Here is a 27546-nt window from a genome sequence, read left to right on the forward strand (position 1 = left end):
GCCCGTTTTTGTAAACACCGTTTTCCTGGCACGCAGCCACGTTTGCTCCTTAAGCGTTGTCTGGGCCGCTGTTGTGTCACAATGGCAGGGCTGAGCGGCTGGAACGGACACCCCACGTCCTCTGCAAAGCCTCGCCCTTTACGAAAAGTTTGCCAACCCCCGTCGTACGGGATGTTCAGAGAAGGCTGCTCTGAGGAGTTGAAGGGCAAAGGGATGTCTGAAAGATGTCGCCGGGACCTCAGCTGGAAGGTTCCTCAGGCCACACGCCTCCTGAGCTTGCTGAGGCCCGAATGCACCTGAATTGAGGGACTCCTAGAAATATCTTGAACTCTGAAGCCCGAGCAGGACAGAGAAAAAGAAGAAAAATGTGGGAAAGAGGGGAAGGAAGAGAAAAAAGGAATTCAGCGCGACCCCGGATCGCGGACCTTGCCCCATTTCCAGCGGCTTGGAGTCCCATCGGAAGTGATGGTGCCCCACAGGACACCTGGCCGAGTCCCTTTCACAGCTGGTTAAAGCAAGGATCAGATGGCATTTGGGTCCCATATAACCAACCAGCAATTACCGAAACAGCACCCACAACGTTAAGAGTGAATTTATCGTGGATTAGCCTGGGTCACAAAATAATATTTATTGGCACCACACGGCATCGTCAGCAAGGTACCGAGAATACTACAGAATCTGCTTTCCTCCGAGCCAGGACCGGACATCAAGAGAGTGTCTACGCAGGAGTGGCTGGACCCCGAACTGCGAATCTTCACCCTCTCAGGGAGACGCGTAGCCAGCCTGCCTCTGCCCTGGCCCCTCCCATCAGGAGAGCCATGTCCCTATTTCGTGCAGGCAGGAGAATGTATGGAGACCGCTTTAAAAAAAAAAAAAAAAAAAAAAGATAAGCCAGATACTTGCAATTAGGACGCAGAAACCTCTCTCTCCCGACAAAGGTAGAGTTACGATTTCCCTGTTCTTAAAGGAACGCATTTTCGCTGAGAATATCTGGCTTCACCTCAAACAGGTAAACCACTGGGTCTCGCGGAAGCCAGGGGTGCCCGGACCAACGTCACAAAGACACCACCACCTGCTGGTTGGTGGTAAAGGAGGAACGTGGCCCACTGAGGCCTCAAGGGCAGGGACCGCGTCTCGCGTGGGGCCGGACACACGGGAGCTGACGATAAATGTGCCGTCGTGCACAAGAAAAAGATGGTCCCCTGAGCCCCACTCCACTCCGTTCCTGCTTCACCTCTCCACCCCCGGCCCCTCCGCCACCGAGGAGCAAGAATGCCGAAATGACACGGCATTGCTTGTGAGGATCCGATGAGCCAACCAACAGGAACCTCGGCGTCCAATCCATAACCTGTCGGGCCCGTGACCGTCACTTCCGCTGTCCTTCGAGGCTGACGACGCTCACCACGCCTCCGGCACCACTATCTTCAGAGGATGCTCAGAGAGCGTCTGGATCAGTATCTCCACAGACGCAGGTCAATGTTCCGGACAGGCTCCCATCTCACCCGGCCCATAAGAGGACTTCGGCTCAACGTGGTCCTTCTCTCCGGTAAAACCAGGTCAAAACTGTCACCCCGTTTTCCAGGTAGAGGATAAGCTTCAAGGACAGTAAAAGAACTCTCCAGAATACATCACTAATGGTGTTCATCCATTACAATTAGGCCACCTGACTTCAAGCCTGAACGAACCCGCACCTGACAGATCGGTCCACAAAAGGCTCACCGGGTCACTGGGGGTTTGTGGCAACTTCAGCAAAGCCCAGCAATGCGGTGTTCACACTCAGACTGTAGGCGTGGCTTGGGGAGAAGGGCGAATGGGTGAACGAAAAGAAGGAGACGGGGTGCCTCGGTGGCCCAGGGACTTAAGCACCTGACTCTTGATTTCGGCTCCAGTCATGATCACGCAGTTGGAGAGTTCGAGCCCCGTGTCGAGCTCTACACTGACAGCATGGAGCCTGACTGGGATATTCTCTCTCTCTCTCTCTCTGTCTCTCTGTCTCTTTGTCTCTCTGTCTCTGCCCCTCCCTCACTCCCACGCTCATGCGCTCTCTCCCTCTTTCTCAAAAATAAATAAATAGGGGCACCTGGGTGGCTCAGTGAGTTGAGCATCCGACTTCAGCTCAGGTCGTGGGTTCGCGGTTCATGGGTTCGAGCCCCACGTCCAGCTCGCTGCTGTCAGCCTGTCAGCACAGAGCCCTCTCTCTGCCCCTCCCCTGCTTGCACCCTCCAAGTAAACAAGCCTACGTTAAAATTTTTTTGAAAACAAGGAGAGGACTGAGGAAGCGTTTGGGGAAAAACAGTGCCTAGAGAAGGAAGACCGTTGGGGGCAGGGGGAAGGGATGCCACACCGCCCAGGCACACCCCCGCCCAGCCTGTGGGTTCCTGCATCAAACATACCTGGGCACAAGGTGCCAAGGACATGGGCGCTTTGCCTGGAACCCAAACATCTGGCTCAGCGGAGGCCACCCTGTCCCCGCCCGTCCCCAGGAGGCCACTCCCGGCTTGGGTTTCTCTTCTGTGTCTGAATGCTACAGGTGACAGGTGACTGTCTTGCCCGCGCCCTGCAAACATGCTCCGTGAGTGCCGCGCACACACCTGCACAGGTATCTCCCTCACACCGTTCGGTGGGGAGCCAAGAAGATCTGCTAAGTCCTCTGACACCAGCGATGACGCACCGGCGATGCTCCCCGACGCGGATCTGCTTCCACTGACAGGGCCCGGTGCCTCCACCCCCTCCCCACCCCCACCCCTGCTCCAGCAGGCTGCGCGGCCCGCTCTGTAAAGCAGGACCGTTGACACAGGGCAAAGTATTCCCCGGGAGATTTAAACAATACCTTTTATAGTCATATTAATGTTTCCTGGATTTGTTTTGGTTTTTTTTTTTTTTCTGGTGCTACGGCTTACTTTTAACCTTTCTTACGCAGAGCGGGGGAGAAATCCACAGGGAGCGCCCAGTCCAACCTTGTCCCTCGTCTGATCCTGCCAAAACACAATGGGGGAAGGTTCCAGAAGCCACTCTGCTCCACACCAGATATTCTTTCAGAGACGTCCACAGACAGACACAAAATTCTGTCCACCTTTCATAACAGTAATTCAAAGTGGGAAAACACACACACAAACACACACACACACGCCAGCGTCCGACATTGTCACAGAGACCTAAAACGGCCAAGGGGAGAAGCAGGCGAGGTGACCCCGGTCCCCTGGAGGGCTCACCGTGCTGGTTTCTACGCGTCACATGCACACGGTGGGTGCATCAACTTCGACTTGCTCCCCGGAGGTTTCGAAGGCCGAGAAGTACCAGCAGAGAGTGATCACACAGCTTTTTTTCTTAATATCCAAGTGACTACGTGGATATTAAAAGAACGAGAGAACGGGCACTCCCGTAGCCCGTCCCCAGCATGCAGCCTGTGCGGTCCCCGCCGTGGGCAGCAGAGGGGCCTCATCTGGGAAGAGAAGGACACTGAGGCGGGGGGACAGCCCTCAGCAGGTGAGGGCGGGGATCATGACCTCTCAGAGTGACGTCATGCCAACGTCACTGGCTGCAAGCCGCAGGTGTTCACCTCCGGGTAAACAAGCACAGGGAAGCAAACCCTGGCCTGTATGCGCCCAGAGTCCGGGGAGGGGACAGCCTGTCAAAGTCCAGAAGGGCCGTGACTTATGCGACTTCAACGCACACGTCCCTGGGTCCCTCACCCGTGTCACCAGCAGGGCCGTCCCGGGACAGCTGAAGCAGGGAGGGAGTTTGGAACAGTAAGCTATTTCAGGTAACGCTTTATGTTGCCAGACCAGCCATAGCAGCACTGCAGACTGTCACTTTTTATAATGTTTGCCTATAAACTTTCCCGTGTGGTTTTTGAAATGGCGCCCAAATGCAAACAGGGAACAGATGGGAAGCCCGCGGCTCGCCCCGTTCGATCGCCTGCTGGAGGGTGGACGGCAGGTTGACACGGTCCGGGGCCAACAAAGCGGCGAAGGCCGGCGGGACGGTGACGTCGCACTTCACAAGGTAAAGCCTTTTCTGGGGTTTCCTCGGGACGGCGCCTTTCCAAATGTCAAGATGCTCGCAGCTAAGAGGCAGGAACCCCGGCTTCGAGGATGCAGTGTGGTGGGGCCCCTGCGACGCGGCCCCCGAAGATGCTCCCGGTCAGAAAGTCAGGGGCATCTGAGCCCCAAACGCATTCCTCCAGAAAGGATCAGAAAGGGAGAAAGAGAGAGAGAACTCGGGAAACAGATCGTCCCCCCACCCGGGGCCTGGAGCTGGAGGAGAGGCCGGGCGGGTGGCAGGGCGCGGGCCGCGGGGACACAAACGTGTGCCTCTGGTCGCAGCTCGGCGCTCCCACGGGAACCGTCACGCCAGCACTGGGAGCAGAGCCGTCAACCAGCCTCGGGCTTCCTGGTGCTGCCCTCCCTCCACCACCCTGTACCAGAGGAACAGATATCACTGCTGTGGGCCTGCCAAGGTCCTGAGACAGCAGCGCACAAAATAAAGCTGCAAATGTCACTGCAATGTCACAGTGCGCGACACACACGGCGGTAAGTGGCGGCTGAGCCTGTCTGTTCCGGTTAGCCTCGACTCACCCTCCCGCTCTTTAAGATGGCCTGAAGCGGCCATGCCACGGTCCCAGTCCGAAGTTTTAACTGGCCGATACCCAATTTTCTGTCCATGGGAATTGGAATACCAACCCCCCTCATACACACCACTGTCCTGAAGCATTTTTACAAGCTGGACCTGAGGGAGGCTGGGCAGTCGAGACGTCGGGCATTACATCACAGCTTTTCAGTAACCCGGAGAGGCCGAAGGCCCAGATCATTCTGCCGGGCACCAAATCTCACCAACAGAAAGACACAAAGGTACCGGGGTCCCCACAAGGAAGTCAGAAATGACCGCCCCCGCCCCGTGGGCCCTACCCACGGAGGGGAGCGGGGGGGGGGGGGTCCCGCAGATGCACAGACAGTGAAAGCAGGGGCGGCAGAGAGTGGGCTGTTCCGTCTCAGACATCCTGAGAGCTTCCCCTTTGCAAGAAGGGACTTGCAGAAGACAAAAATCCTGTCATGAAACGGAGGCCTTATAAGGCATAGGTGCTACTTGTACTTTAAGAGGCAGGAGGGAGAGACAAACACTCTGTGCAATATAAAGATGAAAGTTCTCTGCCTCGAGAAATACAGCCAACATAAAAACGGGGGACACAAAGAAGTCAGAGCAATGAGCCACAGATACGTAAACAGGCCGAGAGGCCGCAGTTCTCTTCCCGGCCAATTGTTGGGGTGTCTTACAGACACACGTCAGCACTTAAAACCTCCCCGTCGGTTCCACGGGGGCTGTAACAACCACTAATAGCTACCTCTGCCACAGTAGCCTGCCTGTTCCAGAAATTCTGGACTGGCTCACATTCCTCATGATCAGATGGGATAATGGCATATGTTTCCAATATGGCAACCATTAAAAATTATATATTTAGGCACACCCCTCATATAATTTAGGTCTATCTTTGAGATGCGTGGGGAACAGCTTTCCAAGTCTGGAAAGAAATGATGCAGCTGCCCATGAGAAAAGAGTAACATAGAAATCGTGACGTGCCTAAGAATGCCCTCGGGGAAGCAGGAGTCACCGTGATCACCCAAGATTTGGACCCCAAGTGGCAATATTCACTGCCTATTCTGCCAGCAACCCCTCTCTCCTTTTGATCCTGATGTTTCAGGCTGTCAGTGAATCATGTTCTCCAAAAGGGGGGCGGGGAGGGGGCATAAAAAGGAAGGTTTTCTCCCCGGTCCCAACACCTGCACCAAACTCTTATGTTCACGACAGCAAAATTTCCACTGGACCACCGGGATGCAGGTACGGAATCAGTGCCATCTGCATAAAGTCCCTGGACATCAGCAGCTCTGCTTGAGCAAAAACTTCCACCCCGGGCCCTCTGTTCAAAAGAATTTCCCAAGCATGCCATCAGATTATCTAGTGTCCACGAATCTCCCAGAGGGAAGGTTTCGTACTCCCTGTATCGGGAAGGGGACTGGGAGGTGGGGAGGGCCTCCCAAGGAGGTCACGGAATGAAGGAATGAATGTGATTTGCCGGACCTGTATCGCAGGACCTGTATCACCATCGTTGAGATCAGGAGTGACCCTGCTGAGGTGTCGCCTATAAAACGAACGCGTCATCTCCGGTTCTGAACGTGGTAAAAAGCCACCTTGCTCATCAGAGGCTGCTTCAATTCCCACAGCTGGTCCCTGAGCTCTTCCCGGTACCCTAGCATTAAGGCTCTGGTCCCATCTCTGTCCCCTCCCTGGGCGCTCTTCAGAAAAAGGCAAGAACAGGGGCGCCTGGGTGGCTCAGACGGTTACGCGTCCACCTCTCTTGGTTTCAGCTCAGGTCACGATCTCACGGTTGGGGAGTTCGAGCCCGGCCATCGGGCTCCTTGCTGTAGGCGCAGAGCCTGCTTGGGATTCTGGCGCTCTCTGCCCCTCCCCCGCTCTCGTTCTCTCTCTCTCTCTCTCTCTCTCTCTCTCTCAAAATAAACACACGTTAAAAATAAAGAAAAGGCAAGAACAGGCTGAGAACCGATCTAAGTTCCAACTCTGCCACTGACAAATGGTGTGATCGCTTCCTGTGTCTTCGCCTGCAAACCAGGACTGATGATAACAAGCGCGCACACGGAAAGCACCTAGCTCGGGGCCGCTGCCACTCGGCAGGACCTCGAATGTACCAGCGGGAAGACCTTCTAGCTGAAATCATTACTCCTCAGCTGCAGCAGACTACGTGTGAGAGACAGAAAAGCCACCTAACCAGGTGTTCTCAACACGGAAGCCTGGGGATGTAAGAAGACAAAGGGGAACCTTCTGTTCTGTTTCTAGAGCCCCTAACACATAGCTTAGTGTTAATCATCCATCGTGTCGTTCTGTCTTCTGCTTGTGCATGTGTGTGAGTCTTCCTAAGAACAGAGCGGTGTGGCGGAGGTCTTGCCTCTCTGGGACCTCCTCCTTCCGCACTCCCCCGTATCTGCGAATATGCTCAGAAGCCCGCCCCTGGCTCTTGTGGTCCCTTCCCTATACTCTGCTTGGCCCACCTCTGCAGCTTTCCCTGCCCCCTCCACGTCAACACCGTCAACGCCGCTCAAGTCCCTGCTGGAAGGTTCCTCCTTCCACCTGCCTGAGGGAGCACATCACCTGACCTTGTCTTCGGAGGTGCCGCCCAAAACAAGCAAGTGCCCTTCCCCCTCTTCCCCTCCAGCAGCCCCTGGCTGACATCAACTCAGCGCCAACTCAGCCCTGAAGCCCCCCGCTTCTCCCTCCTGCCTCCCATCCCACCAGGCCCCACATCTGCACTCCTGTTCTCTGAAAAGAGAACAAGGGCAAGACCTCACCCCTGCAGGTCCCCACCTTCTCTCCAAAAGACCTCTGCCTTGCCCCCTCCCCCCCCAGTCCACCCCATGTATCCACCGCGGACCCCCAGAGCAACCTGGGAAACAAAACTGACCTTTAATTGAATGAATGAATGAATGAATGAACGAATGAAATGAAATGAAATAAATAAATAAAAGACAGAGACCACTCCACACACTGACAGGGTAAAACCCAAAGAATATTCCCCACATTAAGGCCACGGTTGCGTGAGGCCCCACATCCCCCCTCCATCTTCTTCTCCCTCATGCCCTAGACTTGTCTGTTCTCGTTCGTGGGCACTGTTTCCTCTGCCCGTTACCTTGCCCCACTACTCTGCCCGGCAAGCTCCTATTCAGCCTTCAGAGCCCAGCTCAAATATAATCCCCTCCGCGAAAATCCCTGCCTCCCGTCAACACAGCCCGCGCTGTTCTCATCTCCAAGACACTACAGCCTTTGTTTATTCACCTCGAACCTACAGAGCAAAATACAGCCGCCTCCCCCACCGACCGGACCCGACCCGCCCTCTCCGAATGACCTTCTTCGGTGGGGGGGATCAGCAGTGCTTCTCAGACTTTCTTCTGCATAAAGACCACCTGGACAGCCTATTAAAACACAGCTCCAACGTTTCTGGGTCAGTAGTTGTGGAGTAGGGTCTGAGCTTCTGAGATTCCCAGCAGCTCCCAGATAATGCTAATGCTGCTGGTCCAAAGACCACACTGTGAGTTCAGCACCAGTGTCCAAGGACGAGAGAGTCGGAGACCTGGTTTTGCAGGGATGAACCCACATCAACGTGGACAGCCCCTTCCCATCACCTGAGTCCGAGCCCCAGTTTACAGAACAGGGAAACACCTCCGGGCTAGCCTGCTGCTGGTCAAGGTCATCACAAGGACAAACCAAGAGGCTGCCTGGGAAGGTCTTTGTAACCCCTAAGGTGGGTGGTGGGGACTCATCTGAGAAAAAGCACCCCTCACCCCAGTTCCGGCCAGGGTGGGCCTGGGCGCCTGTGTGTAGGTTATAGCTTGACCCCTAAGTGATCAGATTCTTTCCCCCTACCTCATGGTAAGGCTGATTTGCCTTACTCTGACTTTAAAACAAGGTTTTCTTTCAAATGCATAAATCTGTCAGGTCGTATCTATGTAAGTTACCTAAGTGTCCATCTCTGGCAAATGGAACTAAACATCCAAGGATCTTGGGAGAGAGTTGTTATCAATGCCAATGACACCTGTTTGATGAGAGGCAAGAGGCCTTGGCTTATTAAAACAGCATCTACGGTTCACCTATCCAACAAATCGGGGATACCAGATATTTACATGTGGACCACAGAAACCCCTGTAGAGTTCCCCGGACCAGATGCCTTATCACAACCCCAGAGCATGCCGGGAGGAGCCCTGAACACCAAACCCCTCCGGCAAGGCGCCCACCTGTGCCCTGCATGGCACCCAAGCATCAGGAGCCTGTAACAGCACGGGGCTGATGGGCCTGCTTTCCAGAGAGCATGCCCTAAGCCAGCACTGTGACGACATTCCAGAAGCAAGTTTTCCGGGACGGTCACCATTCCACACTTAGGGTTACTCCTGGCTCCTAGAACCTGCTTCCGGGACCCGCTCACCTCCCTGACACAGACATAAACCGTCCACAGTGCATACTAAGTGGGTACATGTGGCCTGCAAGTCCCCCAAAGGTCAGATCGTGTCAAAATCCTAGGTGACATTTTCCCCCAGCCCTTCCCTCAATAGGTACTTTCAGAATAAGTGAATATTTTTAAAGCGCCCCAGGGACCAAAGAAAAGGATAAGGGGGCGGGGTAAGAGTTACTCCAGGAAGGCAAGGGCACGCCTCTTGGCCTCCTGATCTTCAACTCCGGGCCTTGTGCAGTACCTTTGAGCAAGTTTACTTAAAGGGCTGGACCTTTCTCCTCTCAGCAGGACCCCAGTTCCAACACTTGTTCAGAGCCTGCAGCTGTGTCCCCAGACCCGGTTCACCCCCCACCCCCCCAGCAGCATCCCGGCCATTTACAAATGAAGGGCCAGCAGCTGGAAACTGGGAAACAGATGGCCCTCCTCCTTTGAACGGCTGGATCTGGCAACTCAGGCCTCAGCAAGTTCGGGCCAGCCTGGTGCAGAAATCTTGTTGAGGCTGAAGGCACAGATTCATAGCCCGAGGGGTCTTTAGCAAGCAGCTGGGTCGGAATGACCTCTTGGAGGGGTTTCCCCTAAAGTCAGCAGGGGCAGGGAGCCGCTGCGGCGGGTGGGGCACGTCCCCAGCTGGCTTTGCCCCTTGCCCGCTGTTCTCCAGTGACTTACAGAAAAAAAGGAAAATTCTCGCGTGGGGAATCCTGTGCCCCAGGACTGGAAGCACGTTCGTTCATTCAGGAAATTCCAAATCTAGAAGGGTGCCACCAGGGTTAGCCTTTCTCCTAGGCCCTAAGCCGTGTATCTGCAAAGAGGTCAAACCTTCTGGAAAGCAAACTTTGAAGAGTTTCCACTTCTCCACGCAGAGCCCAGCCCCTTTCAAAACCCATCGGAGCGAGTTCTCCTCGGGAGGGGCTATGCTGGGCCCCCAAGCATCTTGGCACACCTGCCCCTCTTAAGCAAGACTGTGCCCCACCCTGCTCCGGGGAAAGGAGGGAGCCTTATTTAAATGCCCAGGTCCTCGGCCGAGGCCCCACTCTCGGAGTTCACTACCCAGGCTCCCCTGCCTTCCACCACCTCCGGCCTCCATGTTAGCCTGGTAAGAAACTGCAGCGGCAGAAAAGAGACTTGTCAAGGAGGCGGCCGAGAGCTACCCTTGACCCAAACCTGTTCACAGGCCCTACCTGCAAAGATGGGCACCTCTCGGCAACAAGCGGAACCTGACGGGGGGCAGCGGAGGAGCCAGGCCCTGGATGGTTCCCAAACTGGGCAGGGGAAGAGCTGGCAGGCACATGTGGCTGGGACTGACTGGGGCCGATGCAGGGGGGGTCTCCTTCAAGCGGCACCCCGGCTTCCTCAGGGTTCCTGCGACCCTTTGAGACCCACCACGCTTCTTCGTCAGAGCACCTGCACCCAGGACTGGAGCCAGGGCCTCGTTTTGGCAATTATTTGACAAAGATCTATGCCCCCCCCCCGCCCCCCATTCATAGGACTTGAGACTGTTTTTGGCTTGCCATTCTATGCCCACAGAACTCAACACATGGTAGGGTTTCAAAAAATGTATCCGGGGGGCACCTGGGTGGCTCAGCCGGTTAAGCATCTGACTTCCACTCAGGTCACGATCTCGCGGTCTGCGGGTTCGAGCCCCGCGTCGGGCTCTGTGCTGACAGCCCAGAGCCTGGAGCCTGCTTCAGATTCTGTGTCTCCCTCGTTCTCTGTTTGTCTCTCTCTCTCTCCCCATCTCTCTCTCTCTCTCTCTCAAAAATAAACATTTAAAAAAATCACGCCACAGTCTGTAAAGGGCTGATGGCCTGTGTCTGCCAAGCTCTGGCAGTTGTCCCCCTACCAGGGCTGCGAGGCTAAGAGAGGAAGCTGCAGGTTCCCCCCCGCCAAGCATTCAACACCTCCTCTCCAACGCTGAGCCCCCCTTCTGAACACCTGCGACCCCGGACGCTCCGCATTCACCGTGCAAGTTCAGTGCAAGGTCCAGCGGACTAAACCAGGCCCAAGTCACCTCCAGGTCTAGCAAGCTCCCCTCAGAAGCCACCTTTTTTTAACCACCCAAAATGAACTTTTGTTTGCTTTAAAAATGGCTCTACTGCTCAGCCTCTTCCTCCCCTTGGGACGCCCCTCCTGGCCAAGAGGAGGCGTGGGGATTGCTGCTTCTGCCTTTCCATTCTTAGATGTTCTCTTTGTTCCCCACTTTTGCCCCGGCGTCGTCAAGGGCCAGGGAGGCCCTGCCATTTGTCGTTTCCATGACCGTAGGTGGTAGGAGCCCCCGTCTGCGCAGGTGGGCCTTGACCCAACTGAGAATCGGACACGCTGGAGAGAAGTCTGACGTACTATTAAAGTGACAAGCAAAAAGGCAAACATTTAGCAGTGCCAGGGCAAACGGCCAGAAGCATCTGGGACAAGGAAAAACGGGATGGTCTGCTCCCACTCCGCTGAGTTGGCTTCTGAGCAAATGGGCAAATACCAGACCAGTCAGGCCTACCTGCCTGAGCTCCTGCTGGGTGACTGAGCCGGGGGTCACTAACTGGGCCTCAAGGCATCTCCCTCCAGTCTCCTGGGCAGGAAAAGGGTTGGCCTCTTACTAGTAAGCTGCATATCACCAGAGGCCGTTCTCGGAGAATCACAAAGTGGTAATTATTGCAGTGGTTTAATTGCCCAGGACTTTTCTTCAAACAGCTTTAGGAAAATAGGTGTGGGTATGTGGGGAAGAGACAGAATCACCCAGCAGCGTCCTTACATGTTTAACAGTCAAATGACATATTTCGGAAAGAATGATGAGGCCGTCCTACCATATGCCACAGAGGACCCCCCTGCTCGGGGAAAGGAAAGGAATCAATCGATAAACCTTCCTTTTGCCAAGAAATTCACCCCAAGGCCGGGGCCCACGCCCGCTGTAGAGTCTTGGAGGAAACATTTCATCTCCAAGGGTCTCAGTCAAGAGTCTCGTCCATAAAATGGGAACATGAATTACCCGGGGGTCAGTTGGATGATTAAGATTAGAGATGGGGGCAGAGGAACTGCAGGAAGGTGGTCAAAAAGTACAAACTTTTTTTTGTTGTGACATAAACAAGGACTAGGCCAGGGCACCCGGGGGGCTCAGTCAGTTAAGCATCCGACTCTTGAATTCAGCTCAGGTCACAATCTCATGGTGGTGAAATCAAGCCCCGCATCGGGCTCCGCGATGAACACCTGCATGGGACTCCCTCTCTTCCCCTCTCTCTCTGCCCCTCCCCTGCTCACGCTCTCTGTGTCTCAAAATAAATAAATAAATAAACTAAAAAAAAAAAAACAAACAGTTCTAGGGATGTAATGCACAACACAATGACTATCATCACCATGGCCGTGTGGCGTATGTGAAAGTTTTCCAGGGAATAGATCCTGAGAGTTCTCATCACAAGGAAAAATATTCTTTTTTCTTTTTCATCTGTAGGAGATCTTAAACTACTTACGATAATCACGAAATGATTTACGTAAGTCCAATCATCCTGCCGTACACCTCATACTTACGCCGTGCTGTGAGTCTATCGTATCTCAATAAAACAGGGGGAGAAAAGATTAGAGAGGATAGATGTCAAGGAACCTAGCACTGTGGCTGACACACAGCAGGCACTCAATAAATGGTCATGAGAGCTACCGTTATCATTGCCCTCCTCACCCTCTCAAGGAATGGGCTAAAAAAAAAATGACCCCATGCATGCATCCACACTGACCACGCCCCCTCACACGCCTGCTTGTCCAATCAAACGACCCCACAGGGGTATAACATGCAAATGATTGCTCAGCTCCTCCCCCTCAGTAGTGTAGGTCCCCTGACAATTTCCTTCCCTTCCGTAAAGTCCGGAAGCCCAGCTACCTGCCCAGGTAGGAACACCCAGCAGGCTGCCCAGGGGAGTCGCTGCGGTTAAACTTGGCAGGAACGACAGTAACTTGCTCCGGCGCTCCCCTCAGTGGCCTGGACAAAAGCAGAGCACGCTACACCCCACCCCCATCCCCCACCCCCCAACCCTGTCTCCGTCCTTCTTCACAGGGCCTAACGGCAATCCTTTGGAAGCCTCAAACAGAAAACCCGTTCCTTGCCAAAGTGTATTGCTCTCCATGAAGAGCGTGTCCTACAATTATTACAAAGCGGCAAACACGTTTTTTTTTTCCTACAGGGAAAATAGGTCAACCCTGAACCTTTTAGACTGCAAGCAGCAAGATGATCACATTGCTGAAGTCCAAACTTACAAAAACGCCCAAGACGATACGGAGGGATGGATAAACGGCCTACAGCACGCTTTCTATTTTGATTAATGCAAACGCTTCCCATCAGAAGATCTAGTAAACATGCCTGAAATACTGGCTTTTTCTTTTTCCTTTTTAAAAAGGAGCCTTCACGCCCACACAGAGCCCAATGCAGGGCTTGAACTCACACCCCTGAGACCAAGAGCGGGGCTGAGATCAAGAGTCGGATACTTAACCAACTGAGTCGCCACACAGGTGCCCCTGCAATCTTGGTTTTAAATCCTGTATCAGGTTTTTACATTGACAAGAAAGTGAGGATGGGGATGGAGAGAGAGAGTTCTACACCCATTTGCCTCATATTCACATCCCCGCCCCCTCACATAGATATCATTGGCCAGTTTCAGATAAAGAAAGGCAGGCTCAAAGTGATTATCTACCTTATACGAAGTCACAGCAGCAGTAGATAGGGGAGTGATTCAAGTCGGTCTTGCCTAAGCCCAAGGCCAAGTTCCTTCTGTGCTTTTGTCCCCAGACAGCACATCGCATGCCACTCAAACTTATTTTATTCAGGGCGCCTGGGTGGCTCAGTGGGCTAAGCGTCGAACTCTGGCTCAGGTCATGATCTCCCAGTGTGTGGGTTTGAGCCCCACATCAGGCTCTCTGCTCTCAGCCCAGAGCCTGCTTCAAAGCCTGTCTCCCATTCTCTCTCTGCCCCTTGCCCGCTCATGCTTTCTCTCTCAAAAATAAATGAACATTAAAAACAGTATTTTATTCGTCTTTATGGATTCAGATGAAGAATTTAAGTTAATTTTATAGCGGATATTTGGTCTTTTCAAGATGTGTTTTAAGTTTGAAACATTTATAATGTTTAGGATACAGATTCAATTGGGCACCCCCCCCCCCTTTTATCAGCTAAGAATGCAACACATTTGGTGGAAACCCAGGAAGCGTGGTGGACAAGGAGGGAGACCCTTAAAGGCAGCCACACACCTTCCTATAGAGCAATCTCACTGTCAACTAAGAATGTGAAGTTTGAGGGCTTTCAAAAAAGTTTAAACCCTAAATTTGTCACCACAAAGATCTTTATTTTCATTTTATAGTCCCTCCCACCCTGCTCCCCAGCCAACACACAAAACTGGCCTTTATGATGTCGATATAGCTTTAAAACATTACAACTGGTCAGGTATGGACAACCTTAACAGTAAACAGTCATGTGTAAAAAGAGACCACATAGAATGACAAAGAAGGAGTTCTACAGTTAGGAAAGGACCATGACAATTTATGTAGAGTTGATCAGTGTCAGAGCCCAGAATGGAGTTCTTTCTCTTCCAGGAAAGGTGATATATAAATCACACAAATAAATATGTCCCATGTCCTCATTCCTGAACATATCAGAACTTTCCTTATAAGCTGGGTTTTGACCTCCTCATAAAACATGTTCACCATAACCTGAAATTCCATATACGTGCATTCCATCCATCCAGGACATGGAATTTACCATTCTCTAGTTGGACAAGGGGTTAAAGGAAAGAATATTCCACAGCTTAGCTCCCTGACTCAGTACAAGAAGAATCTGAAATTCTCAATATTCACATGAAGTGGCAAAAGTCCAGAACGGGGCGTAATTACTTACGTATTCCAAAGTGGAATAAATGACAACAGTTCACACCCAGAGTCTTACAACTCCATCATGGTGCAACTTTCCCAAAACCAAAATTACTGAAAACCTAAAGCATGACTTAAACCTAAAGCCTTTACAGGACGTACACTCTTCAAGGTCAACCACAGTCCGTCCTAATCAGGAAATATCCTTCTGTATGAATACAGAAGCAGAAAAAAACTTGAAATTCTATAAATGAAGCCCATAAGCACCGCATTTGCAGCTACCATTTTGGATTTTCTATCATGCCCTTTTAAAAAGGCATTTTTAAGAAAATGTTTATTATTTACTTTGAGGAGGGGAACACAAGCAGGAGAGGGGCAGAGAGAGGAGAGAGAGAATCCCAAGCAGGTTCCAGGCTGTCAACACAGAGACCGATGTGGGGCTTGATCCCACCCACTGTGAGATCTTGACCTGAGCCGAAATCGAGAATCAGAGGCTTAACCAACCGAGCCACCAGCCACCCCTCTATCATGCCCTTTTAAAAAGAGATAGCCATAGATCAGAGCAAGGAGGCGGCGGCGGGGGGGGGGGGGGGGGGGGGGGGGGGGGGGGGGGGGGGGGGGGGGGATTGCAAGTGTAATCTTTGTTAATTGCAGAAGGTGACCTCTCCAACACACACAGAATCATTATAGTAACATGGCCAGCAGCTTGTTCAACCAGACTTATTTAAAGAGCCTGGCCTCAGGCTCCTTTTCCTACGTCCTCTTTACACACTCCCTAATTCGAGAAGGCCAGAGCTCAATCAGCTGGGTCACTGTAGGTCTACCTGGGTAAGCAGGAGGAAGTGGCCAGTTTGTGGAGACTCAACGGCTGCCAGAAAGCCTTAAGGCTTTGTGTGAAGATAAACATTTTCCCCAAAATGGAACACGAGTTATGCACGGCTTTAAAATCTCAAGTCCAAGGCCCTTAGCTGGCTCAGTCTGTAGAGCAGGTGACTTTTGATCTCAGGGTCATGAGTTCAAGCCTCATGCTGGATGCAGAGCTTACTTTAGAAAAAATAATGTGGGGCGCCTGAGTGGCTCAGTCGGTTGAGCGTCTGACTTGGGCTCAGGTCATGATCCCAGGGTTTGTGGGTTTGAGCCCCACATTGGGCTCTGTGCTGACAGCTCAGAGCCTGGAGCCTGCTTTGGATCCTGTGCCTCCCTCTCTCTGCCCCTCCCCCACTAGTGCTCTATGTCTCTCAAAAATGAATAAACGTTAAAAAATATTTTGCGGGGGCGCCTGGGTGGCTCAGTTGGTTGAGCATCTGACTTCGGCTCAGGTCATGATCTCACACTCCGTGAGTTCGAGCCCCGCGTCTGGCTCTGTGCTGAAGGCTCGGAGCCTGGAGCCTGCTTCAGATTCTGTGCCTCCCTCTCTCTGACCCTCCCCCATTCAGACTGTCTTTCTCTGTCTCAAAAGTAAATAAACATTAAAAAAATTTTTTTTAATTTTTTTTAAATAATGAAATAAATAAAAATTAAAAAAACAAAATCTTGGGGTTCCTGGGTGGCTCAGTCAGTTAAGTATCCAACTCTTAATCTCCGCTCAGGTCATAATCTCACGGTTCATGAATTCGAGCCCCGCATCAGGCTCCACAGTGATGGCATGAGGCCTGGGTGGGATTCTGTCTCTACCTCTCTCCGCCCCTCCCCTGCTCGTGCGCTGGCTCGCTCTCTCTCCCTCAAAATGAACTAAAAAAAGAGGAAAAAAAAATTTTTACATAATAAAATCTCAAGCCCAAGAGCCTCTAACAAGTCAAAGCTGAGTTCTTACGGGTTTGTTCGTCTTGGATACAATGATGCTGAAACATCACTGCTCAGCAAACCCACCCCCCTTCAGCTAAGGCTGAAGGTTCAGCCCCTACATCAGGCTCCCTCTTCAGCCCATACAGCCTCGAACACAGTCACCATCAGTTAAAAGAAACCACGCTAAGAAGGCAAGTCAGAAGCACGTGGGGCACAGGTGTGGCACAGTGACCGACATCAGGCGCCACCACGAAGGGAGAGCTGGAAACGCAGAGCCATCGCTCAGTCTCCCCAAGCGGATACAGCAAACGGGTGAAAAGAACTCAAAACCTAAGGCTAGAGTCGTTCCTCGAGGCGCCCGAATGATAACGATCACAGGCATTTCTGCACGGTGGCAGTCAACCCACTGGTTCGGAATCATTGGTGGGACAGCCTGGAAAACTTGCAGAAAAGAATCTCTGAATTGCCTGCCCACGGACAAGTCACCGTGCTAAGAATCCAATCGGGACAGCGAGTAGAGAGGGGCACACCAGCCGCGTTGCCTACCTGGCGCCCCAAAACCAATGTCCCCCCTTCCCCTCGAAAGAGTAAAATCAGACAGCTTCCATGGAAATGGGAAATTAAGCCAGACCCTGATGAAAAAGGGTGGGAGGTAGCCTTTTAACAATTACCCTGGAAAAAGCAAACACGGGAACAACAGACTGCAGGCTGAAGGACCACTAGATACATTTTCTGGAGAATGTGAACATTGAACAAGGCTCTTCCTGTTTAAACACTACCCTAGGTATTTCATAACCACGTAATTATTCATTAAGTCTGACACTGGAAACCTCTCCTATTGGATTGCTCTGGTTATCTGAATTCTCACCCTCAAATGGGTCGGAAGGACTTGAAAAGAACCACTTATGGTTCCTAGTGAGGGGCTTGTCCCTGAGAAAGTCCTCAGTGTTTTGACTGGTTAAAATAAACAGGCAAAACACACACACACTGAATTCGGATCAGAGGGAGTGAGCATGGAGAGTTATACAAACACCAATTCTTTCGGCTTGCCCGATTTTTGCTCTCGGAGGTAATGTTTAGCCCAGTTCTTTGTCTATGAATTGTGAAATACTTTATATGCTAATAAAGAATGTGTACTTCATTGTGTATTTAACTGCATAAGCCTGCATTTCGTTTAACTGACCGGGAATAAGTCCTTGTTCCTAAGCTAACTCTCAAGTTCCAGTCAACTCTTAAATATTAACACTCATACTGAGGAGCAAGGATGCAGATAATACAAAACAGAAGATTATTTGAAATCATTCACTCTTGGTATGCGGATATATTCTTTTTTCTCTTAACTTGCAATTAAATGCGTATGGCTGACATTACGGCATTTACAATACTCGTAACAAAGGACCTAAAACCATGCTGGAAAAATCTGACTTCCTTGTGCATTCTTCATTCACGGACTCTGCTTTTGAGTTTGGGACCAACTCACACACTGGTCCAGGACAGCACGACCTCTTAGAAGGTTGCCAAAAAAATTGGTTTGGAAAAAAAAAAAAAAATGCAAACTACTTTCTTCTCAGGTTGTCGCTTTTCAGAATCACACTTTGTAGAGGGTGGGAAAGTAATTAGGGGTTTGGGGTTGGAAAAGCCCTTTTATTTTAGCTCCTACTGGGCTGGTGTAAACAAAGATATCATTAATGTCAACAATGACTTAATTAACCAGAGTAGGTGACAAAACGTCAGAAAAAAACTTGAAAGAGTCACCTCCTCCCCAGGATAATCAAGCTTGATTATACTTTAAATAATTAGAATATTAATCAACAGAACAGTACTTGGCTTTGAGGACTAACCCCCTTTGAGTCAATAACTGAGCTTAGAGCCTTCAGCCATTCCCCTACAACAATGAATCACCAACGGAAAATATTCTTTTTTAAACTGGGATATTAACTAAAATCTCCTGGAGATTATTTTCTTCGCAAATCGGTTGGGTAGATCCAACCCTACTGTTACCATTTCATAGTGTCCAGAAGACAAATGATATACGACAGATGATACGATACGATGATATATGGTAATATTGTACAGAGCCAAGAAGATTGGAAAGGATTCTCTAGTCTTAGGCACAGGCCCCTTCCTGGAACTTAGTCACATTTTGCCCCAGACACATTCTCCTCTGGTCCAGCCCCCATACACAGCGTCTACTCTGAGCCTCCAAATTAACAAACCAAGAACTCTTCCAAGATGAGGCCTTGTGCAACAGAAGGCTAAGGTTGAACCTATGCTAATCAAAGCTATAGTCAGACGAACCACAGAAGACACACTGGAACCAACAGACACCCACTCACCCACCAATCCTCCCTCTCTCCCCCCAGGTCGGCAGGACCATGCCCTAAACTGGAGCTGTCCCCAGTCGGTCAGTCTGCTTCCAGTTGCTAACCCCTTCTTCATCTACGATCAGACTACCTTGCTAATAACCTCCGACGCTAGAGCAAAACTCTGGGAGTGGAAGAACGCAAATCGACGGCCAATACGGTACTTACCAGGACAGCACAGACCCTACAGAAAGCAAACACAGCTGCCTGGAGCCACAAAGGGCCTTCTCCGTCGGAGAGCGATTTCCTTCCCCACTCTCCCCAAAAGCCTCCACGTTTCCTGACACTGTGGCAATGGGCACAGAACAGAGCAGATACATGCGCCCATCTCATCGGGAACGAGGATGAGAACAGGTCCTGGGTGCTTATGAGATGCCAGGCCGTGTGCTCTACTGCTCTCTGCTCCCAGGGACCCTAAAATCTCCTGGCGACCTTTTGAGGCGAGTTGCCAGAAGGCTCCTGAGGACATCACCATTCGTTTAGCATTAACGAAGAAGACCTTAAAGGTCATCTTATCAAACCGTCAGATGACAGGAAGGGAAACTGAGGCTGAGGGGGTTGAATGCTTTTCCAAAGCCACTTCTTTGCACCTCTGCACTTCCCATTTAAACCTGTCACGATCTGGGGTGCCTGGGTGGCGCAGTCGGTTAAGCGTCCGACTTCAGCCAGGTCACGATCTCGCGGTCCGTGAGTTCGAGCCCCGCGTCAGGCTCTGGGCTGACGGCTCAGAGCCTGGAACCTGTTTCCGATTCCGTGTCTCCCTCTCTCTCTGCCCCTCCCCCGTTCGTGCTCTGTCTCTCTCTGTTGAAAAAAAAAAAAAATTTTAAACCTGTCACGATCCTGGACGCAAACCTCATGGAAGCTGTGAACCCCGAAAAATGCGGACAATGACATTTGCCAAGTATTGCCTACAACTTGGGGGGGAATTCGCAAACACCTCCCCAGCCCCCAAGTGCATCCACAGATCCCAGGTTAGAAAGACCTGCTCTCATTGTTGGATACAAATTGTTACACAAAGAACCATTGGGGGGAACCTCATCGCTGCCCTCTGTGTCTTCCCCTCTCCGCCCCCACCTCTTCCCGCATATTTTAAACTTTCTTTGATAATTAAATAGGATAAAAAAGAGGTCCTCCAGGACCGTTTACACTTTATATGTTGCGATAAACTCCCAATAAGGCTGCCCTGAAAGTCGAAATGAAAAATGCCAGTTTTTTCCTAACCTGGGCCGTTCCCGGTAGGGAACCCCCCGCTCAGCTGCGTGGGCAAGTGCTGAGCCACGCACTCCAGGGAAAAATCAGCAATTAGGAAGCACATCTATTGTAATTATCAGCACAATCCGAGCACAGGCATGACTTTCAGAAACCAGGAACCTTTTCTCTCCCATTAAGCCCTTTAAAAAGGCATCACCTCTGCAAATCGCACGTGTGCTTCTGTCACAGCACGTAGCACAAGGAGGCAGTGCCATCATCACCCGGGCTGGAGCCCGTGAGTGTCGCAGACACAAACTCTCACCAGACTCCCCCCTCCCGGAGACGTGGAAACCCCTGTGACGTCACTGCACCTGTTTGCACAAAGCCCCCATGCCTCTGCGTGAGACGGGGCACCGACCGGCCTCGCTGCTGCCAATGCCCGACTGCCTCCCAGTAAGGCCCGTTTTAGAAAAACAGTTGCCCTTACTTATCCTCTTATGACCCATGCGTGGGCCTCAGTGGGAGCCCCCTCCCTCGGTGCTCTCACCTCTGGCAGGAACACAGCCCTCCTTCCCGTGTCGTCCCGACCGGCTCTCCGTCCCTCTCTAGCCTGCGGTGCGGGGTGCCCTCCCAGAACAGCTGAGCTGACCCCAGACCACTCGGGACCATGACCGCCCCCAAAGCTTAGCAAGCACCAGGTGGGCTCTCAGCAAACAGGTTCATTAAGTGGCGATGAGTGCTGGGATCTGCCGTTTTATTCTCGGATTACCACTGGAAAACTAACTCAGCTCCCAATATTCCCTGCTGATGACAGATTTCAACGCCGCACCAAGTGGAGGCTTGGCTACTGTCGTCTCAGAAGGACCCGGGAAGGAGGTTCCAACCCTGTCCCGCTGAGTAATTCAGCCCCACTGAAGTGTTCACCAACTGGCTTCGTGCCTTTAAAATTAAATTTCCAAGGCTGAAACAGAGTGCATGGCCTGTTCGATCTGTAAGTTCTCAGAGATGTGGGAGACAGCCAGGTACCTTCACTTCCAAATTTACCTAAAGCACAATCTGCAGTTTCCGCGACGTACTGCTCAGGTATTATGAACGACAAGGGCCAAAAAAAAAAGAAAAAACAAAAAAACACTAATACGTCTAGCATCTCTGGGCTGAACTTCAGAAGCTTCTTTTTCTCCTTAGACAATGAAAATAAAATGTCAGCATTTCAGATGTTGGCAATTTCCCTTCGAGGCTCCTTTTGTCAGAAAACAGCAATTCTTTACATCAGAAGCAAGACTCTCCCTCCGGTAAGAAAGCTCCTGCAGGAAGCTATAGATGGCCTTCACCTCCACGCACCCCCTTCCCGCAGCTCCGCCGGGCACCGGAGAAAGGTGAAGTGCAGGCTGGCTCCCTCACCCAGAGCAGGGAAGCGCACACACCCAGAAACCACCAAACTACCATCCGGCCTGCGGTGTTACAGCAAGGAACCTTCTCTGGCAACCTCGGGCTCGGGGGCAGCAGGGAGCCCACTCCTGGCTCTCAGAGCCTCACTGACAACGCAAGGGCAGCGGATTCTAAAAGAGGCCTTGACCTCAGTGCCACCTCCCCCGGACGAACGCCCCAAACAAACTTGGGTACCCTGAGAGTGACACGAAGGAACTTACCTTCCGGCTCTAACGTGGTGTCCTCCACTAAATTGAAGGAGGGCCGGGCCAGGGCCAGGGTTGCCATGGTGACCACGACCAGGCAGAGGAAGCGACCCCAGCTGACCATGGGTGAGGTGGTGCCAGTCCCCCGAGCTCTTGCATATCTGCATGTGGACGTCACTCCCATCTGCACACCTCCTCTGCGCGCATGGACCGCCTGCGATGCTCAGGAGCCAAGGTGCTGCCGCAGCCACTGCTCGTCCTGCTGCTGCTTCTGCAGCTGCTGCAGCCTCTAGAGGAGAGAGATTCGGCGAAGTCAGTGAAATCCTCCCCGATGCCAATTCGCTGAAACCCCAAGCGGGCTAAAACAGCTTCTCAGCTTCCCAAATATATGTGCCAACAGTTCCTTTTCATGATCTGCAAATGCCTGGCGTCCGCACCTCAGAGCCCCAGGTGTTTCCACCAGCCCGGTCCACGAAGCAGGGTGGGCCGATCTTTAAAAAGCACACTTTTGAGAAACAGAAGTAGAGGCGTAGCGACGGGACACAGATCAGGGCAGGGTGCGCTCTCTTCTGCTCTCCACCGTCACCCCTGCCGCCCTCAAAAAGCAGAAGCAACGTGACCTTTGTTTGAAGGGCAACTACAAAAGCAAGTTCACAATGCTCGGGTTGGCATCACCGGCCTTGTTAACTTCTCTTAGGCCAACTGGGCTTCAGACAGCTGGATCGTGCAGGCGTCTGTTTGCAGACTTATTTCTGGGGCTGCAGCTGAGAGGCTGGCTCCACCCTCACTGTTCTTAGGAAGAAAGGAGACCAGCAAAATAAAAGGGACCCCAGGAAGGCTACCAAAAATCCCCACCAGTTTACAGTTGTCAGGATTCATTTCCCAGTACAGAAATGTGTTTCAATCTTTCGCCAGGCAGCCTCTTACGAAGAATGAACGGACCTGCAACACGTTCAAAGCAGCTGATCCAAGAAAAAGAGATTCAAAGCCTGAAGAATCCCCTTCCGCTGTGACTACTGGCAGCCCCCAGCCTCGTAAATGTCTTCAACCCATACAGAGCGGGTGAAGGAACAGAGCAGACGCAAACTCGGAGGAATAAGGCAGGTGTGTTATGAACGACGATGGTGACGTGGAAATTACTGTCATGGTATGCGATTGGGACAATGACTTTCAATAGGCTAATCTATTGGCTGAAACTTCACAGTAGAAGTTACGGGGGGGGGGGGGGGGGGAGGGGGCGCTCAACTGCCTGGTCTGTTCACCCATTTGACCCAAAGGCAAAGAGAACTTCCCAAACTTAAATATTCCGAACGACTTTAAATGCGTTCATTATCCTCAATCACTACGTGTCGAACCGAAATGCACAAACTTGAGAAAATCTGAGACAATCACAGATTCCATAAACTCTATAAATGAACCAACCACATATTAAGGATTGGCGGGGGGGGGGGAGACCTTTCACACAAAAATCTCTAAGCCCTGGGCTTTCTGCGTGCCAACTTGAGGTCTCAAATTATACCATCAGATTGCACCACGGCGTGAGCCTCTCCAAAGCTACATCAGAAAAACTGTTCCTTTTAGCCTTGACTAAGGATTAAAATGGGAAAAGAGACTGCTGCACCATTTCCTGAGAAGGAAAAAAGAAATTCTCTGCTGCAGAGAAAGCACATGTGAAACGGTGTGATTCACAGCAAAAGCAAGAAAAGCCCGTGCATGCAAGCACACCCTCTATTTTCAGATTGCTTGAAGGATGGTTTTTTTTCCCCCCTGACTTTTCTTTCCTCTTGAAGTTAAGAGCCTCAAAAGATAACTCCGTATCTATTTCTACACACACGTGGGAGGAAAGTACACAAGCATGCCCATTGATTTACTAAGCATTTCCAGAATGCATGGGAATTTTCTGCCTCTGACACAACTCCACAAACAACCTTAAATCCTAGTAGGTTTCCCCCCAGGCTGCTTCCCTGGCCTCCTCACCCACCTGTCCCAGCCCAGGGGGCTTCCTTTGCTCCAGGCAGAGAAAGCTGGTCAGGGACCTCAGCTAAATCTCAGACCATTCATTCATACCGGTCAGCTTGCACCAGAAACTTGAATTTTAGCCATTACCGGGTCCAGGCCCCAGGCTGCCCCCTGCTCACATCTCTGGAAGGCGGAGGCCTAAGGCAGCAGGTCTGCACAACTCCTCACCAAAGTGGACAAAAGTGTGAAGGGACCTCCTAGGCAGGATAATTAGGTCCCGAGGCTCGGTGTTGGGAACACAGGCCCAGCATGCCGCTGGCGGCCACAATCCCGGCTTCCTGCCTTCAATACCATAATCCTTCCTGGAGTCTGAGCCTCAGTGAAAGCCCCGGCGTGTTTATTTTTCCCCTTGAAAGGGAACTCTCTTCTCAGCCTGGGCAGGGGAGGCGTTGTCACCCTCCCTGTGATGGACGGCTCTTCGTGGCCACCCGCTCCCCTGGTCCATTTTCACCTCAGCACAAACCTGCCCCCAAACACACGCAAAGTGACAAGCAAGAGAGCCTGGCTGGCAAGTGGTCCCTACGCCAGGTTTGTCCTGGACTCCTCAACTTACCAGAATATTCCCAACCCCCGCACCCACGCTCCAAGAGGCAAACCAACACAGTGCCCGCCTTAATTGAGCTCCTAGGTTATCTGTCCTCTGCCGGCTCACCCATGGCCGAGCATTTGGGCGCTTTGTTCCCGGGATATCTTACATCAGGAAAGTCAACAAGGCCACGTAAGGTTGGGATGCCCAGGTCCCCCCAGGGGGCAGACCTATCTCCCAGCTCAAAGCCTCCCTTGCTGCCCCCCTCGTCTTCCCAGCTGAGTAAGGGAGGGAGCTATCAAGGGGTCAGATCCGGGCGGGGGCTGCTCAACATTCTGAAATCTCAAAAAAATACAGGCTGACTCAGGACCGCAAATCCACCCCTTGGTGAACGCCTGCAAGCCAGTGAGAACTTGCAGCAGCTTTGGGAAACTCCTAACCACCAGCAGCCCGGCTCATTGTGGCCACTTCTTTCATTTATCCAGAGTTTCTCCCCCTTCTTGGGGCGCTAAAGAGCTCAGAAAAATCTGCATTTTAATTGACATTCCAGGGAGAGGGAGAGGGAGAGGGAGAGGGGCGCCTGATTGCTTTTCTATTCAAACTAAACAGGCTTTTCAGATGAAAATGAGTCGTGGCCAGTGGAAGATTTACAGGGATTTGGGACCCGGGGGACAATGGGGTTTTAAATGTTGATAGCGTTTCACACCAAACACATAATGGGTGCCCCGAGTGTGAAAGCAGGTTTGCTTTTAAGGGTAGGTTTTATTGAATTGGGCCAGAGGAAGGCAGGCCCGGAGGAGGGTTTGGAGGGAGCGGGCTCGGAGGGGAGCGGCGGAGACTCGGCGCCCCCGGCCGGGACCCCCCGAGGCTGGCCCTGTGGCCGCGAGAGTGGGAGCCGGCGTCTCGCAGGGCCCTCGGCTGACTCCCCGGCGCGGCCCCGGCGCTGAAAGAAGGAGCGCGCAAGTTAGAACTCGCTTGCGCTTTCGACATGCCCTAGCTGCTGCCGGCTGAACAGGCGGCGAGCGAGAAAAAAGTCGGTCCAGTTCGCCCCCTAGCCCCAGGCGCGCTGCGCTTCCTCCAGCACCGAGGGCGGCAGCGGGCTAGGGGCGCCCGTGCCTGAAGCGGGGAACCGGAGCGGCCTCCTCCCCAAAGGTGCCACCCCGCCTCCCCCGAGCACAGCCAGCCCGACGGAAAGGTCGCGGGCCCCATTCAACGGCTCCGTCCCGGGAAAGGACGGATCCCCCCACCCCCGCCCGGCCTGGATGGGACAAGGGCGGGCGCTCCCCGGACCCCAGGATGAGCCACCCCGAAGGTGCCCCTCCGAAGCCGGGACCTGCGGGGCCGAGCCACCAGCGAGGCAGCCCCGCCACTCGCCTGCCCGCTCTGGGGTCGGAGGATCGCGCCGGCCGGTGGGACGGCGCCGGCCGCAGTTTGACAGGGAGGGGGGTGTCAGTGCCAGAGGCAGATGTCAGCATCTGGATGGGGGGTAAGGGGTAAACGCAGACCTTCCCGAACGGCCGCCGTCAGCACGCATCCCGCTCCCCCATCACCCATGCAGCCAAAGACAGGGAGCCAAGGACAGGGAGCAGGCTCCACCGTGCCAGTGCCCCCGCGCCCTCCGCTCGGGGGACAGTGCGCCCGGCGTCCCGGGCTCCCGCGGCCCCAGCTTTGCCGGCGGGCGAGGCTCCCCGAGGCACCCGACACGGCGATTACCTTGAATGGCAACGCTGCCCGGCGGCCGGTCTGTCCCCGCGCCCGGCGTGGGTTGGGATGGAGCAAGCGACGAGCTCGGGGGGAAACTCCAAACAAGAGTGGTCCTCGGGTCCGCGCCGGCGCCAAGACTCCGAGGCTTCAGGCGCACCCCAGGCTGCGGAGGAGCGCGGGCATGACGCCCGCCGGCTGCCCTCGGGTTTGGGGAGCGAGAGGAAGAAAGGACTCCGGCTCGGCGTCTCCTCCACCAAACTTTGCTCGCGACTCGCGAACGCTCGGAGCGCCCAGGAAAGCGGCGGCCTCGGGGCGCCCGGGCCCCGGCAGCCCGGGAAGGAGTCGCGGCGCCGGGCCGACTACGCCGCGCGCAGACCCCGCGGCGCCCTGAGCTTTGTGGCGGCCGCGCTCGCTCGCTCGCTCGCTCGCCCGCTCCGCACCCGCCGCCCGCCCGCTCGCTCGGCTCTCCGCGGCGCTCTCCGCCGCCGCCGCCGCCCGCGCCGCCGCCGCCCCCTCCCGGCGGGTCACGCCCCCGCTGAAACCCGAGCCGTTTCCTGGACGGCGGCGCCCGCTCTGCCAATCAGCGCCGCGCGCCCGGCCGCCCGGACTCCGCGCGGCTCCCGACGCCCGCGAGCCGCCCGAGACCCCGGCCACCGCCGGGACCCGGAGGTGCGGCGACAGCCTCGACCCGCGCCACCGCCCCCTTCCTTCCCAGGGGACGCAGGCCGACGGTTCGCCGGGTGATCGCGTTGCGTTTTGGGTTCAAGTCAGAAAACAAATGACGGCCTGCCTGCCCTGCCCCTAGAGGGACCGCACGTTGTTAACAGGGGGGAGAAATTTAATGCAGCTGAAACTTTTGGAGGAGAGAGAGAGCAGCTTGGAAATGTCTGCGGGACATTGCACTTTTCTGTCCTGCCAAATGCAGTGAGAGAAGAAACCAATGCTTATGGAGCCCCCACCACGGGCGGGGCACACTGAACCGGTTATGTGTCATCGGTGCAACCACCTTGCAGAGTAATAATCCCAGTTTCTGATAAGGAGACAGGATGAGAGAGGTTAAGTAATTTGTCCAGGGCCACACAGCTGGTTATTGGCAGATCTGACTTTGGATCTGGCCTCTCATAGAAAAAGTGAAAAGCTGTAACAGGGGCGCCTGGGTGGCTCAGTCGGTTGAGCGTCCGACTTTAGCTCAGGTCATGATCTCCTCGCGCGCGAGTTCGAGCCCCGCATCCGACTCTATGCCGACCACCCTGAGCCTGGATCCTGCCTTGGATTCTGTGGCTCTCTCTTTCTCACCTGTTCTCCCGCTCGTGCTGTCTGTCTCTCAAAAATAAATACACGTTAAAAAATTTAAAAAAGGGGCGCCTGGGTGGCTCAGTCGGGCGTCCGACTTCGGCTCAGGTCATGATCTCACAGTCTGTGAGTTCGAGCTCCATATCGAGCTCTGTGCTGATGGCTCAGAGCCTGGAGCCTGCT

General features: G+C 53.2%; 1 protein-coding gene across 10 annotated transcripts in view; it reads right to left on the reverse strand.

Moving 5' to 3' along the window:
- Positions 1-26551, reverse strand: part of FGFR2 (fibroblast growth factor receptor 2) — a 108253-nt gene extending 81702 nt beyond the window's left edge. For 5 of the 10 annotated variants that reach the window (XM_043597727.1, XM_043597726.1, XM_043597725.1 and 2 more), the window contains exons 1-2: positions 26080-26551; positions 21837-22110 (exon numbers count right to left, since the gene is read on the reverse strand). In XM_043597727.1, coding sequence (XP_043453662.1) covers positions 21837-22005 — 169 coding nt within the window. In that variant the 5' untranslated portion in view covers positions 22006-22110; positions 26080-26551. The remainder of the gene's footprint in view (positions 1-21836; positions 22111-26079) is intronic. The other 5 variants (XM_043597721.1, XM_043597719.1, XM_043597720.1 and 2 more) reach the window with 2 other exon arrangements.
- Positions 26552-27546: the final 995 nt, after the last annotated feature.

Source organism: Prionailurus bengalensis, chromosome D2 (genome assembly GCF_016509475.1).
Source record: "Prionailurus bengalensis isolate Pbe53 chromosome D2, Fcat_Pben_1.1_paternal_pri, whole genome shotgun sequence".
In the NCBI taxonomy this organism is placed as follows: Eukaryota; Metazoa; Chordata; class Mammalia; order Carnivora; family Felidae; genus Prionailurus; species Prionailurus bengalensis.